Source organism: Thamnophis sirtalis, unplaced genomic scaffold (genome assembly GCF_051295495.1).
Source record: "Thamnophis sirtalis isolate CommonGarterSnake01/CBP01778 unplaced genomic scaffold, rThaSir2_p1.2 scaffold_1, whole genome shotgun sequence".
Lineage (NCBI taxonomy): Eukaryota > Metazoa > Chordata > Lepidosauria > Squamata > Natricidae > Thamnophis > Thamnophis sirtalis.
Genome location: NW_028261381.1, coordinates 10052801 through 10069493, shown reverse-complemented (window position 1 = coordinate 10069493; position 16693 = coordinate 10052801). Strand labels below are relative to the sequence as shown.

Below are 16693 nucleotides of genomic sequence, written 5' to 3'. Positions count from 1 at the left end.
AGATTAGATTGGAGGGGGGGGGAAATCCTATTGCATTTTTAATCTTGAAAACAACATTAAGAAAAATGTCATCGTATTTGGATGACAGGCCACCTGATTTTTTTTCAAAGTACATCAAAACTAAGGATTCCATGACAAACAAGTAGGACTTCCATTCAGGTGACCACAAACCCATTTCCACTATTGCTGGCCAGTAGAAGAATCATAACATTTGAGGAACTCCAGCTAAATTTATCTTCTTTATCTTTTCCCTCTGGACTCCTTTTTCCTTCTCCATTGTCTATTTTTTACACAACAAGCCTGGACCATTGGTGGTTTGTGAGGCAGCCAAAGATGCTCTGTTTTCACATCTTTCCTCCTTTCTATCACACATCTATCGATCACTCAACCACCTTCTTAATTCAAGGTTCAAGGTTCATTTTATTTATATGCCGCCCTATTCCCGGCGGGACTCAGGGCGGTGCACAAACCCAAGGGAGGGGAAGGGAAACACAAAGAACTACAACAAAAAAGTACAAGGGAATTTAAAACAACCAACAGCCACACGATTCGAGAGGGGAAGGGAACTCATCGACCCCAGGCCTGCCGACACAGCCAGGTTTTAACGGCTTTTCGGAAGGCCTGGAGAGAGGTGAGGGTCCGAATCTCTGCGGGGAGCTCATTCCAAAGGGGCGGAGCCGCCACAGAGAAGGCCCTCCCCCGGGTAGTAGCCAGATGACATTGGCCCATAGATGGAACCCGGAGGAGGCCTAATCTGTGTGATCTAATGGGTCTTTGGGAGGTAATTGGCAGCAGGCGGTCTCTCAAGTACCCAGGTCCAATACCATGAAGGTCCAATACCATGAATTATTTCATAACTAAGATAAGTGCAAGAAATACATACCAATCCCATAAGAATTTCTCTAAAAATTCATCTTCGCAAAGATTGTGAAAAGTAATTTATCTTATATTTGTGTAAAAATATTTGTTTTAAATCCAGAAGAAAAATTGTTTTTTGTACTACGCAGAATATCAGCATTATTCCCTTTTTTAAAAGCATTCTTGTATCTATCATGTCACAGAATAACGGTTTCAAAAATTAAGTTCAGTTTATGCTTCATTCTTTTCCTGCATACTTTTTTAATTTATTTATTTGCTTGTTTTGTCAAGCGTGTATAAGATAATAGATATAAGTACATACAAGATTATCAATTCACGAAATGGATACGAATTAAATAGGGATGTTAGGACAGGGACGATAGGCACGCTGGTGCACTTACCCACACCCCTTACAGACCTCTTAGGAATGGGGTGAGGTCAACAGTAGACATTCTAAGGCTAAAGTTTTGGGGGTTTGGGGAAGAAACTACTGAGTCATTCCAGGCATTGACCACTCTGTTGCTGAAGTCTTATTTTCTGCAATCGAGTTTGGAGTGGTTTAACGTAAGTCTATCTATTGTGTCCTCATGTATTGTTGTGGTTGAAGCTGAAGAAGTTATTGACAGGTAGAACACTGTAGTAGATAATGTTATGTACTACACTTAGGTCGGATTGAAGGCAACAAAGTTCTAAATTGTGATATGATTATGATTAACTAGTCCGGATTAAGTAGCATTACATATAATTGTGTAACAAGCGATGAGCCTTCTCCCTTATTTTTCAATTTCAATAAATTCAAATGTTTTTCAGCATTGTGTCAGTATCCTTGGGACACCCATACTAATGAATAATATGCAGTGAGCGTTGACATTCACTGCTAGATTTTATGTTTGTAGACCAATGGAAATGTCAAGTAATTCTGACAGATGCCAGAGAATATCTGATAACTAATTCAGATACACAGCAAATAGTCAATTTCAGCCTCAGTTTTAGCACTTAACATTTTTTTAATTTTTTTTTTATAATGGACAGAAATTTGTGTCCAAATCTTTCCTTTCCTTTCTGCTCAAGAACCTTCAATAAATTGCCTCAAACACAAAAATAGGGAGTTTGCTCAGAAGCTGAAATACACCAAGTGAATTAGAGGAAGAGTGGGAAGCAGAGGAGAGAAGAAAGATAGGAAGAGAGGGACAGGAGAGAGGGTGAGGGCCAGAGGTGGGTTCCTACCAGTTCGCACCTATTCAGTAGAACCGGTTCGTCAAATCTACCGAACCGCTTAGAAGAGGTTCCACCAGTGGACCCGGAAAGCAGGCCACACCTACAGAAGAGGTTCCAAAATTTTTTGAAACCCACCACTGGTCCTTGGATATGATTATTCTACACTATCATGCTCCTATTTATAAAACTCAGTGCCTCTGTGAAAGGTAAGGATGAGTACTGCGTTTGTGGTGCAATCAGAACATTGCGTGTGTTGAAGTTGTTTTAACGCAAACCAAAGATGCCTTTTAAAAAACAAGTTTACATCCTATTCTTATGCATGCCAGTGCTGTGTGTGAGGTAATTTAAGGTGTTTCTGACAAGTGTCGTTGGCATCTTCATATCCAGTCACATGGGCGGCAAGCCACTCCCATCCGGTCACATGGGCGGCAAGCCACTCCCACAAAGGAGGCCACACCCACAGAGTAGGTTCGAACAATTTTTGAAACCCACCACTGGTGAGGGGGGAAGATGAGGAGTATAAGGAGGAGTGGTAAGGGGAGAGAGGAGAAGGAGAAAGGAAGGGGAAGTAGAGTAGAAAATGATGGAGGGAAGAAAGGATGTAGAAAGGGGGAGGAGAGAAGGGGAAGAAAGTGTCAGATAAGGTATAAATATGGTGTATGGAGAGCAGAAGAGCCAATAACTGTGGTTTTTTTTTTCTGTTTTTTTTTCCCTTTGGTAGTTGATGGCAAGATGAATTGATGTAATTACTTAATAATACAACATGACATTGACTATGTAATAGTATACATGTGATTATATGCTATGAAAATGGAAAATAAAAATTTTCTATGAAAAATAAATAAATAAATAAATTGCCTCAAACACAACAAATTCCCAACAAAATCATCAAATTCAGAGCAAGGTCATCCCTTTCACCCTGGCTACTGGATTTGCTAAGGCATTTTAGACCGATGAATCTGGCCTCTGTTTTAAAACCTCCAGTGAAGGGAAACATGCCACTTTACGACGAAAACTATTCCTCTGGTTGTCAGCTTTCATCATCAGGAAATTCCGCCTGTCCTCAATCTACTTTCTTGTTGCTTCAACTCACAGGTTCCGCTTCTGCCATCTGAGGCAAAGTGACATTATCTCTGTCTCTTATTTCATTCTCTCTTTCAGTATAACTGAAAGTGAATAAGTCTGTTTATGTTTCTTACCTGCTCAACCTTTCAAATAATTCTAGGGGAACAATGCTGAACTCGACAATGTCTTATCTCTAAGGAAGAGGGGCACCTTTTAAATGGGACAAAAGCAAAATCCTGTAGCGCTGTAACAAATTAATGCTATGTCAGTCTTGACCTTTCTCTACAAAAACCCAAGATATGAATAAGTCAGCATGCCTGCCTCTTTCAGATGAAGAAATTCAGCAAGAATGAAACAGAGGCAGAGGTGGGTTCCTACCAGTTCGCACCTATTCGGTAGAACCGGTTCGTCAAATCTACCGAACCGGTTAGAAGAGGTTCCACCAGTGGACCCAGAAAGCAGGCCACACCTACAGAAGAGGTTCCAAAAATTTTTTTGAAACCCACCACTGACACACACACACACACACACACACACATACAGAGAGAGAGAGAGAGAGAGAGAGAGAGAGAGAGAGAGAGAGAGAGAGAGGCAGACAGACAGACAGATAGACAGACTTACACAGAGAAAGAGAAAGAAAGGAAGAAATAAATAAAGAAAAAAAGAAAGAAAGAAAAGTGAGAGAGAAATGAAAGAAAAAAAGGAAAAAGGGACAGAGAGACAAAAGGAAGGAAAGAGAGAGAGAGAGAGAGAGAGAGAGAGAGAGAGAGAGAGAAAGAAAACACATGGCTGGCAAGCCACTCCCACCAGATCACATGGCCTGCAAGCCACTCCCACAAAGGAGGCCACACCCACAGAGTAGGTTCAAAAAAAATTGAAACCCACCACTGACTGACAGAGAGAGAGAGAGAGAGAGAGAGAGAGAGAGAGAGAGAGAGAGAGGCAGACAGACAGACTCACACAGAGAAAGAGAAAGAAAGGAAGAAATAAAGAAAAAAAGAAAGAAAAGTGAGAGAGAAATGAAAGGAAAAAAGGAAAAAGGGACAGAGAGACAAAAGGAAGGAAAGAGAGAGAGAGAGAAAGAAAACACATGGCCGGCAAGCCACTCCCACCAGATCACATGGCCGGCAAGCCACTCCCACAAAGGAGGCCACACCCACAGAGTAGGTTCAAAAAAAATTGAAACCCAGCACTGAACAGAGACCATACCTGTGCGGTCAGAGTGTCCAGAGCGGCTAATGCACTTTCCAGGATTGGCAAAGCTTCTGCCAGATCTGCATCGCATTCATCTTTGATGGCTTTGGCGGCCATGGCTTGTTCATTGGCGACCTCTTCATCAGCCTTCACAATCTTCTCCGTCTTTGCAACTTCCAAAGATTCTTTCTCAATAACAACCATCATGTCATCCACTTGCTTGCTGGCTACCTTTAGCTGGGGCTGCAGGGCTTCCAGTTCCACCTGCATGGTGGCCACCTGGGAAGCTGCCGAGTCCAGTTTCTCCAAGCCCACTTCGTATCTCTTTTTCAGTTTCATCACCTCGCTGGAGATGAATCAGAAGACAGAATCTGAATGACATTGCATTAGAGTATCATTAATTTCGGTTCCACCACAAAACCGCGGATGACAAAATCGCGGTCGACGAAAGCGCGCATTTGATGTCATCACAGCGTGACAAAAACATCGCGCTGTGATCGAAAAATGTAAAAATAAAGCGAAAACCTTACCCTAACCCCCCCAAACCTAACCCTAAACCTAACCCTAAACCTAACCCTTAACCTAAGCCTAAATCTAACCCTAAACCTAACCCTTAACCTAACGCTAAACCTAACGCTAACCTTTAATGTAACGTTAAACGTAACCCTAACGCTCTAAACCTAACCCTAACCCTTAACCTAACCCTAAACCTAACCCTTACCTTTATGTGAATCGGCTTGCTTTAATTTTATTTTTATTTCAATTTTTAATTTTTTTTGTCGCGCTGTGATGACGTCAAATGCGCGCTTTCGTCGATCGCGCTTTTGTGGACCGCGGTTTTGACGGGTCACGTTAATTTCATCCCCAAACATCCACCCACCCGCACAACCATCGGCACAGAAATTGTGTCTTTACTCAGCACTACTTCTACAAATTCCTCTTCCAATCCAGTAAATTTATAGTGTATTCCTTGAGTCCTAAGATGCTTTACTTAAATCCTAGTGTATTAGATGCTTCTCCAGCTGCTTTCCAAAAGGGTTCCAAGACACAGTTTCTGGCCATTGGTGCAGGGGCAAAGTGCTCTGAAGTCTGCTAGTGGTTCATTTGTGCGCATGCGCGCCAAACGCGGGCTTCACACGCATGCGCACCCTAGGCGCTAAGAAGCCTTTTCTGAGTCTGCAAAGGTAAGTAGAACAGTGAGTGGGGAACAGCTGTGCCCCGCGATTTAGATTCACTAGAAAGCAGGATTTCCTGCATTCTAACTAATATAAATCGCCTGGCACAGCTGGTTGTCACACAGCTGATCGTCGGAACTTTAAAAAAACTTTTTAAAGCATTTTTTTACTACTGGCAAGACAGTAAGAAAAAAGTTCCGATGATCAGCTGTGCAACAATCAGCTGTGCTGCGTGATTTCTAGCAAATATAAATCACACGGCACAGCTGGTTGTCACACAGCTGATCGTCGGAACTTTAAAAAAACTTTTTAAAGCATTTTTTTACTACTGGCAAGACAGTAAGAAAAAAGTTCCGACAATCAGCTGTGCAACAATCAGCTGTGCTGCGTGATTTCTAGCAAATATAAATCACACGGCACAGCTGATTGTTACACAGCTGATCGTCAGAACTTTTTAAAAACTTTTTAAAGCATTTTTTTACTACTGGCAAGAAAGTAAGAAAAAAGTTCCGACGATCAGCTATGCAACAATCAGCTGTGCTGCGCGATTTCTAGCAAATATAAATCACACGGCACAGCTGATTGTTGCACAGCTGACTATTGGTTCGCCTGAACTGGTACCATTTTTTTACTATCGGTTTGGGCGAAGCGGTAGTATTTTCTACTACTGATTCGGGCAAACCAGCCCGAACCGGTAGCATTTTGCACCTGCATTGATGTGTCAACTGAACTGCAATCCGTACAAGGCTTGGGGGCTGGAGATTTTTGTTTGCTTTTTTTATATACATTGTTTGCAGCACTCTTTTATAATATTGACTTTATTCTGCATTTTAGGCTACTCTGAAAAAAGGAAAAGAACCACACATAAGGGGGTTAATAGCAATAGCAGTTAGACTTATATACCGCTTCATAGGGCTTTCAGCCCTCTCTAAGCGGTTTACAGAGTCAGCATATTGTCCCCCAAAACAATCCGGGTCCTCATTTTACCCACCTCGGAAGGATGGAAGGCTGAGTCAACCCTGAGCCAGTGAGATTTGAACAGCCGAACTGCAGAACTGCAGTCAGCTGAAGTAGCCTGCAGTGCTGCATTTAACCACTGCGCCACCTTGGCTCTTGTTAACTTAATCAATAAATAAATGAAAAGCTTCCAGAACCAAAGCCCAAATATTATTTTATTATTAAATTTTTGCCACCCATCTCGATAAGATGACTATAAAGTACCTATTGAAAATATAATATTCAATAAAATTCAATAGAACCTCATTAATTTAAATACAAATAAAAATGAAACAGAAAATAGAAAGTTTTTGTATTTGTATTTGTTCCGAAGAACCATATTTGACATTGATTTATAAGCCAGTTATCTATCTATACCTATTATTAGACTTTTAAAAATAACAATAAAACTTCCTTTTTAGTTTTTCTTGGGAATAATTATCATCTAGATAACCCAGCAAGTCCTCATTTGCATTCTTATTCTTGAACTATTTAAATATCGGATATTTTATGCTATGTTATCTTCTAGCAGCTGCAATATAGTAATTATAACCATTGTTTTTAATCATGCTTTGGGTATGAAGAAAGCTGCCTTTCTTGTGTGTGAGATCTCTGAACTGTATATTATTTCTGTTTACATGCATCCCTTGTTGGATTCTGCTGAGATTGGGGTGGGTGGGTGGGGAGACAGTGGTGGGAGAAAAAGTGGATTACTTTTGGTAACCAATGTTACATCAATCATACTTACTTTCTCTTTTTTTCCAGCAAGGATTGGAAAGTGGAAATTAATTCCAGGTATGAAGTTGGTGTTACATAATTGTGTCGCTGGAGCTCGTTAAAGAACAATTCAGACAAATTAATGGTTGTGGTATGAAACTTTTTACACATATCAATGCAGCCAGCTCGGGTTTCTTCAGACATTTCAATATCGCCCAGGGAGCGAGTGGCAACTGCCTGCAAAGCATCTGTAGGCCATGACTGAATTTAAGGAAAGGGTGGGGGGAAAAAAACACTTGGCTGTTATTATGGAAAAAGAGTGTTACGTAGAGAATACTCAAGGGTTAAAAAGAGAAGAGAACAACTACTGAATAGGTTTCGTAATGGGCTAAAGACCACGCCGAAAAAAGTTAGTTAGGTACCATTTGCAAGTAGCAGGAGAAAAATGTAGCCTTGTCAGAAAATGGCGCGGCCCACAGCAATAGCAGTTAGACTTATATACCGCTTCATAGGGCTTTCAGCCCTCTCTAAGCGGTTTACAGAGTCAGCATATTGCCCCCAACAACAAGCCGGGTCCTCATTTTACCTACCTCGGAAGGATGGAAGGCTGAGTCAACCCTGAGCCGGTGAGATTTGAACAGCCGAACTGCCGAACTAGCAGTCAGCTGAAGTAGCCTGCAGTACTGCACTCTAACCACTGCGCCACCTTGGCTCTGTTTAATGAACCAGGCCGTTTGATTGTTTAAATAGTTTTTACTTAGTTAAAGCCGTAGAAAGCATTGAAAATATGTTTATATCATATTGTTGATTTTTAGTAACCAGGGCACCACGGGGTAGGAGAGATTCCAGAGGCAACAAAAACAGATTTGTGTGGTTGGAGAAAGCCTGGCAGGCATCCATTGATGTCTTTTTTCCCCACCTTTAAGAAGCCACCACTGAAAATATACTAGTGGAATTCTATGAAACTCACCAGGGTAACAGTCTTAACAAAGAGAGAACCAAAAACAGTGTTAAGTGCTTTTGAATAGGGAAAAAAAATAGGCTACCATGGATATATGATAAAAGTCACTAAGCTTAAAGAGCAAATTCATATCATGAATAAATAAATTGAAAATGTATTTATTCAAACATTTATCTGCGTTTCAAGCTCTTGAGGTTGCTTTTTCCTGGCCTAAGAGAAGCTGCAGAGTGAGGGAGGTTGCAGCATGAAAGGAAGAGAGCAGGGTAGCCATCTATCCATTTAATTTTGAACAACAGCCCTAGTCCAAATTATTGTGCTCCAAAAACTATTAGCTAACAAAGAAAAATATATGTACTATTTTAAAATACAGTCAGGGGATTATATAATTGTTTCATTTAAAAAGAAACCTCTGAACATAGAAAAAACATCAGAATTTAAGTAAAAACATATGTTAAGGAAACAGTACAGATCAGTGGTGGGATTCAAATAATTTAACAACCGGTTCTCTGCCTTAATGATTTCTTCCAACAACCAGTTCACCAAACTGCTCAGAAAATTACCAACCGGTTCTCCCAAAGTGGTGCGAACTGGCTGAATCCCACCACTGGTACAGATAGTCTTCGACTTATGACCACAATTCAGCCCAAAATTACTGTTGCTAAGTGAAACATTTGTTAAGTGAGTTTTGTCCCACAATTGTCTTGTCACAATTGTTAAGTGAATCACTGCAGCTGTAAAGTTAGTCATACGTTTTTTAAGTGAATCTGGTTTCCCCATTGTCTTTGCTGCTCAGAAGGTTACCATACATAATCGTATGACTGCAATCGTCATACATACGAGTCAGTTACCAAGCATCTGAATTTTGTTCAAGTGACCATGGGGATGCTGCAGTGGTCATAAGTGTGACCATTAAGTGTGAAAAATGGTCATAAGTCATTTTCTTCAGTACCATTGTAACTTGAAAAGGTCACTAAATTGGACTACCTGTGTTTTCATTTGTTCTATCACACCAATATTTACAAATGATTAAACAAGGCAGAAGGAATCCATACTTAACCACAGCTTAAAGTTATATACATGGTAGATATATACTTAAATAGCTTCCAAATACAGCAGAATATAGAAGCCAGCTTTAAACCATTGTTTCAATTTACCTCTAATTTGGAACTCTAATCATTGTTTGTTCCCATTGCAAGTTTTCCCAGCTCATTTCCCCACCAGCAAGGAAGGAGTAAGGTGATTCTGCTCAACTACATAAAACTGAGTAAAATTGGATTGCCTTCAATGTTTTCATGCATTTTTCACAGTTGTACTTCAGAATCTTACCTGAAACCAATCAATAGTGCAACAATTAACAAGAGCTGGAAACTTCCGGAGACGATTTCGGAAGGCATCCCCAATGGGACTCATAGCCAAGACGACATGGAGCTGATCCCGGCAACGATCAATGAACATGTTGAAAAGAGCAATGGGGCTACCGTCAGTCTGCTTGGATCTATCCCGCTGGCGATCAATGGAGCGCATCTTTTCACAGATTTCTTGTTTCTCGTCAACTGCAAAGAGGTTTGGCACTTCTCCAGCATTTAACAAGTTGTTTATGTCTTCTAGAAATGACTCTCTTTTTATTTGGGTGTCAGTGAATAAGAAAACGCCTTGTATCTCACCTTCAGTAGATCTCCTTAGAATGGCTTTTAGGTCCTCATGCCATTCATTGGTCCCATAACTCTTTGAGATTTCAACCTGGAATGGCGTGTAGTCAGACATATATGCTGCTAAACGGGTTAGGGACTGCCGGCCACTTCCACCAACACCAACCAGAAGGGCATGGCTACGGGGCTGTTTCAAAATGCGTGAAATTCTACAAACATGCTCTATAGCAAATCGAAATAAAACCAGCTGCATTGGCTTTTTGCTCATATTGTTATATTCTTCTAGATGGCCCTCGACAACAACTCTCAGTTCATCCACATCCAAGACTTCCCTATAATTTGTATCCTCCCTTCTAGGATCATGAAAATCACAGAACATCAAGCTTCGCAAATCATCCTCTTCTACCCTACCGTCATAATTGAAATCCAGATTTTGGAAAAGTTCATTAAAATCTTCTTCCAAATGCTTGGCTACTACTTCACGGATACATTCAACCAGCCACGATTGATCTGCTTTATCTACCAAGCGATCATAATATACTCTAAGGACCTGCATAAAAGACGTTAGTGTGATTTTTTTTAATAATAATTAATTACAATTTCTATGACACAGAAACATACATTCTCTCAGGAAAAAATATTAAACTTGAGAAGCTACATAATCAAAGAGAATAACTAAATATCATGTGGAAAAGCTATTTTCTGTCATCAATGGCTTTACTTTGGCATGAACACAGTATAGTCCTGTAGCAGCTTTCCTCAACATGATACTCTCCAGAGGGGCCTGCAATTCCTAACATCCTCAGCCAGCATCATAATGAGGAAGGGTATCTTACTCTCAACCAGAGGTGGGTTCCTACCAGTTCGCACCTATTCGGTAGAACCGGTTCATCAAATCTACCGAATCGGTTAGAAGAGGTTCCACCAGTGGACCCGGAAAGCAGGCCACACCTATAGAAGAGGTTCCAACAATTTTTTGAAACCCACCACTGGTCCTTGGATATGATTATTCTACACTATCATGCTCATATTTATAAAACTCAATGCCTCTGTGAAAGGTAAGGATGACTACTGCGTTTGTGGTGCAATCAGAACATTGCGTGTGTTGAAGTTGTTTTAATGCAAACCAAAGATGCCTTTTAAAAAACAAGTTTACATCATATTCTTCTGCATGCCAGTGCTGTGTGTGAGGTAATTTAAGGTGGTTCTGACAAGTGTCGTCGGCATCTTCATATCCGGTCATATGGGCGGCAAGCCACTCCCATCCAGTCACATGGGCAGCAAGCCACTCCCACAAAGGAGGCCACACCCACAGAGTAGGTTCGAACAATTTTTGAAACCCACCACTGCTCTCAACCATCATGATCACCACAGTAGAAGGGCTGATGATATTATTCATTCACAAAATGGATACTGCAGTGGGTATGGCTAAACACAGACTTATATAATTTTAACCATATGATGCTTTCTGTTGTTGGATTCTTTTAAGTAGAAACAGCTACGGAAGGCACAGCAGTTAATTGCTTAAGCTACTAAAGTTTACCACGATTCAGTACCTTATCATATAAGAAAATATTTTGCAAACAAATATAAGACAGCCTTCAATTAAGTTGCTAGTAGAAAATTTACCTCATGAACCCAAAGGCGTTTTATGGTTCCTGTAGAAGCGGTTGTTTCAGGTCGTGAGAGACAAACCCCTTGAATGACCCGAGAGAAATCTCGCAAATTGAACAAATAGTGTGATTTGGTGGGTGTAGGGAGCAGGTTCACCATAGCGTCTTTGTATACGGTCAATGTGCTATTAACAATTTGTGCAGTCAGTTGAACATATTCCGAAGGGAAATTGTAACTGTTGATTGAAAAGATGAAAGCAGTAGGACAACTCACACAACACAAAAATAGAAACTTGGACATTTTCCTACATTCATCAGATTCTTTTTGTACATTCTAGACTTGTGCAGATGTTCTCCGGATGGTATGAATGAATTTCACAGAGAAGTCAAATTATTTTACAATTCATGAGACTGATTTAAGAACCCTTGGCCTTCGAACAATCAAGGACCAAAAATTATCACTCAAAAGCAGTGATCGAAAGTCAGCCACTACACCATATTCATTTTATGAGACCAATCCTTAAATATTGATCTTTAATTATTCTTCCACTTTGTTTACTCAGGGAAATTCATACTCTAGTCCAACAATGGTGAATCTTTTTTGGCTCACGTGCCCAAAGTGGAGAGACTACATGGGGGTTGTGCACAGGCGTGCCACACCCATAATGCAATGTGCGACACCAGCACGCATGCGCGCATGACAGGCACGACCCCCCATTTTTGCATGCTTTTTTCACCCTCCCCAGGCTCCAGAGGCTTTATAGGAGCCTGGGGAGGGCGAAAACAGCCTCCCCCACCCAGAGGCCCTCCAGAGGCTTCAGGAGCTTCCCTGAAGCCTCCGGTGCACAAAAAAACGGCCCTATGGGCAAACTGGAAGTTCAGGAACAGACTTCCGGTTTGCTCGTAGGGCCGGTTTAAGCCCTCCGGAGCATTCAGGGGCCTTCCGGAAGCTTCCCTGGAGCCTCCAGAGGACGAAAAACAACCCTACAAGCAAACCAGAAGTCCGTTCTTGAACTTCCGGTTTTCCCACAGGGCTGGTTTTTTGCGCTCCGAAGGCTTCACGGAAGCAGTTGGGGAGGGGGGCAGCTTTTAATAGTTAATTTGAAGATTTACTACAGTATATTGGCGTGTTATGATGCTATCAGAGGATCTTTGGAGAACTGCTGGTAGGAAATGCAGATACTACGGCATAACACTTCTAGATGGTATGATGTTTAGGAAGGATATTATGGCAGGTTATCATTATCTTTTTTATGTAGGTTAATATACCATAATATAACAATGTCACCTACCATATAGTAAGATGCCAATCTAATATTCGGGAGAAAATTGTATACATCGAAACATCATCAAACTCATTAATGGTAATTGTGTTGAAGTGTCGCAGGTATCGGGGAGTGATCGCATTTCGACCTCCACCTGTAGGGGAAGCAAATCACTGATGCACATACAATCAATTTAAGTCTATCAAACACGTCTGTGACCAATTTGAATTCTTCCGCCTCTCCATGCATCAATCACAGGAGACTTCGTATTAAGAGCAACTTCTATAATCCAAATACACGAGCCACAGGCAAAAGACAATCTATTTTGAGGAAGGAGGAATGTGTAAGCCTTTTACACACTAATACAGTAAAAGTGACAGCAATCCTATACAAAGTCTTGCTACATCAATAAGCACAGGCTAAAGAACTACAGCTATTACTTATAAAGGCTCTCAATCCATGCTAATATTTAGGATTGGCCAAAGCAGAGGTGGGTTCCTACCAGTTCGCACCTATTCGGTAGAACCGGTTCGTCAAATCTACCGAACCGGTTAGAAGAGGTTGCACCAGTGGACCCGGAAAGCAGGCCACACCTACAGAAGAGGTTCCAAAAAATTTTGAAACCTACCACTCACTCACACACACACACACACACACACACAGACTCACACAGAGAGAGAAAGAGAAAGAAAGGAGAAAGAAAGAAAGAAAGAAAGAAAGAAAGAAAGAAAGAAAAAAAGAAAGAAAGAAAGAAAGAAAGAAAGAAAGAAAAAAAGAAAGAAAAAGTGAGAGACAGATGAAAGAAAAAAAGGAAAAAGGGACAGAGAGACAAAAGGAAGGAAAGAGAGAGAGAGAAAGAGAGAGAAAACACATGGTGGCAAGCCACTCCTACCAGGTCACATGGCCAGCAAGCCACTCCCACAAAGGAGGCCACCCCCACAGAGTAGGTTCGAAAAATTTTTGAAACCCACCATTGGGCCAAAGGTAGGATTCATCAGTGACAAATCTACATCTTTAATCACATTGAGACAAGGTTTATGGCAAGGGTCCCCAATCTCCAGTCCGTGGACCGGCACTGGTCCGTAGCATGCCAGAAACCGGGCCACACAAACAAGCAAAGCCCCATCCGTGGGATGCAGGCAGCACACGAAGCCATGCCCACTTCAGTCCACGAAAAGCCCTCTATCCATGGAACCGGTGCCTGAAACCCAAAAGGTTGGGAACTGATGGTTAATGGGATCTCTTAAACAAACCATATCTTTGAAACAAAAATGGAATCTCTACTTCTCTGTGTTTGGGGGGGGGGACAGGAATTAAAAACAGGGATCAGCCTCTGTGTTTCTATCTCAGAAAAGGAATTCTGGAATCATTATTTCCACATATTAAATTGTAGATCTCCTGGCACATTCTCCCCCTAAACCAACAATAGGGAAGGATTTCAGATTTCAGATTTAATTTATTTATATGCCGCCCTTCTCCGGGAGGGACTCAGGGCGGCGAACAACTCAAAAGGGGAAAGGGGATACAAACACAATACATATAATTAAAATACACAAGAGTCATACAGCCATACAAGTCGAGAGGGGAGGGGAACTCATCAACCCCAGGCCTGCCGGCACAGCCAAGTTTTGACGGCTTTCCGGAAGGCCTGGAGAGGGGTGAGGGTCCGAATCTCCGCGGGGAGTTCATTCCAAAGGGCCGGAGCTGCTACAGAGAAGGCCCTCCCCCGGGTAGTAGCCAGATGGCATTGGCTGGTAGACGGAACCCGGAGGAGGCCGACCCTGTGCGATCTAACAGGTCTGTGGGAGGTAATTGGCAGAAGGCGGTCTCTCAAGTACCCAGGTCCAATACCATGAAGGGCTTTATAAGTTACGACTAGCACTTTGAAGCGTATCCGGAGACCGATCGGTAATCAGTGCAGCTCACGGAGGATAGGTGTAACGTGGGTGGACATGGGTGGCAACATCAGGAGAAAAGAGGACTTGTTTTTGCAACCCTCAGCTCAAGTGAGGGTTGCAATTTTTGGTGTGTGGCGGGGGGGGATTGTCATGTGTGTTGGGCCTGGTCTCTGGGTGTTATGCGAATTTTGTTGTATGGGTATACTGTGTACATACGTACAATGACAATAAAGTATTCTTATTCTCAACTGCAACAGAGCACTGAGGCTCTCTACAGACCCTCTCAAAGATCCAGAGGGAGACGGCCATTTTCAGCCTTAGAGGCCCCTCCCCATACAAGCAAATTGTATAACTGTATGATGCATAAACGACAAGAAAAGACATGGCTGAATTTGAATATTTTAAGAGAATACATCAGCAGCACGTTTTGTACTTTAGAGCAGGGGTAGTCAACCTTTTTATACCTAACGCCCACTTTTGTATCTCTGCTCCATGGGTGGGTTCCTGCCAGTTCTAACCTCTTCTATAGAAGAGGTTCCACAAATCTACAGTGCTGTTTAGAACCGGTTCCAGCTCCCTCCCCCCGCCGATCCGCGCATCATCAAGATGAAGAGAGAGAGGAGGAATTCTGGGAGTTGAAGTCCAAAAGTCTTAAAGCTGTCAAGTCTGAACACTCCTGGGTTTTTTTTTCTAAAGGATTAGGAGTGCAAGGGTCTTGTAACTTGACAGCTTTAAGACTTGCATGCTTCAAATGCCAGAGTTTCTGAGGCAACATTTTGGTTGTTAAGCAAGAGCATTGTTAAGTGAGTTTCATCACATTTTACAAGTTGGCCATGCCCACCCAGTCACATGGCTGGAAAGCCATTCCTACCTGGTCACATGACTGCCTACCCACTCCCACCCAGTCACATGGCTGGCAAGCCACTCCCACAAAGCAGGCCACACCTACAGAAGAGGTTCTAAAAAATTTTGAAACCCACCACTGCCTGATGACTAGCTGGCTGAGCTGGGGTGACTACATGTGTGCCATAAAAAGGGCTCTGTGTGCCACCTCTGGCACTCTTGCATGTGTGCCACCTCTGCCACGAGTTTCATCACATTTTACAAGTTGGCCATGCCCACCCAGTCACATGACTACCAAGCCACTCCCACCCAGTCACATGGCCGGCAAGCCACTCCCACCCTGGTCACATGGCCGGCAAGCCACTCCCACAAAGCAGGCCAAACCTACAGAAGAGGTTCTAAAAAATTTCGAAACCCACCACTGCTCTGCTCATAGTAAAATTTTCTAACCACCCACCGGTTCCACAGTAATGGTGATTTATAAAGTAGGGAAGTAACTTTACTTTATAAAATTTATAAAGCAGAGTTACAGCAAACCCTTACCACCCACCATGAAAGCTGGAATGCCCACTAGTGGGCGGTAGGAACCAGGTTGACTACCATGCTTTAGAGTTTCTAAAGAGTTTGCTATTCTCTAAGTATAACTAAAAAGCATACCTGCCGGCCCCATTGCACAAACGATCTGGATGTCCACAAGTCTAATCATAGTGCAGTCTTTCAGGTCATACCAGTTCCAGTGATCCAACCACTGGCGAAGTAACTCCACTGGAGGTTGAGCCCCATAGACCTCCCTTGCTGGCATATTGACATCATCCACAAATACCACCTTAAAAAAAACAAAACTCTTTCAAAAAGGACACCGATTCTGTATGTGGCCCACAGGCTACACCCAAAGACCTTAAACAATATGAGTTGCAATTAGAGTTGCAATTAGAGTTGCACTATATGGGTTATTTCTTCTATGATCTTTAAAAAGAGCCGAGGTGGCGCAGTGGTTAGGGTGCAGTACTGCAGGCCACTTTAGGTGACTGTGATCTGCAGTTCAGCAGTTCAAATCTCACCGGCTCAAGGTCGACTCAGCCTTCCATCCTTCCGAGGTGAGTGAAATGAGGACCCAGACTGTGGGGGCAATATGCTGACTCTGTAAACCACTTAGAGAGGGCTGAAAGCCCTATGAAGCGGTATATAAGTCTAACTGCTATTGCTATTGCTATCTGCAGTACAGCGGTTCAAATCTCACC

At 42.2% G+C, this 16693-nt stretch overlaps 1 protein-coding gene across 1 annotated transcript in view; it reads right to left on the bottom strand.

The window, feature by feature from the left end:
• Window positions 1-16693, bottom strand: part of DNAH7 (dynein axonemal heavy chain 7) — a 188318-nt gene that overhangs the window by 68672 nt on the left and 102953 nt on the right. The window contains exons 37-42 of the mRNA XM_087705071.1: window positions 16110-16278; window positions 12739-12865; window positions 11463-11682; window positions 9511-10383; window positions 7255-7484; window positions 4351-4681 (exon numbers count right to left, since the gene is read on the bottom strand). Of these exons, the coding sequence (XP_087561197.1) occupies window positions 4351-4681; window positions 7255-7484; window positions 9511-10383; window positions 11463-11682; window positions 12739-12865; window positions 16110-16278 (1950 nt within the window). The remainder of the gene's footprint in view (window positions 1-4350; window positions 4682-7254; window positions 7485-9510; window positions 10384-11462; window positions 11683-12738; window positions 12866-16109; window positions 16279-16693) is intronic.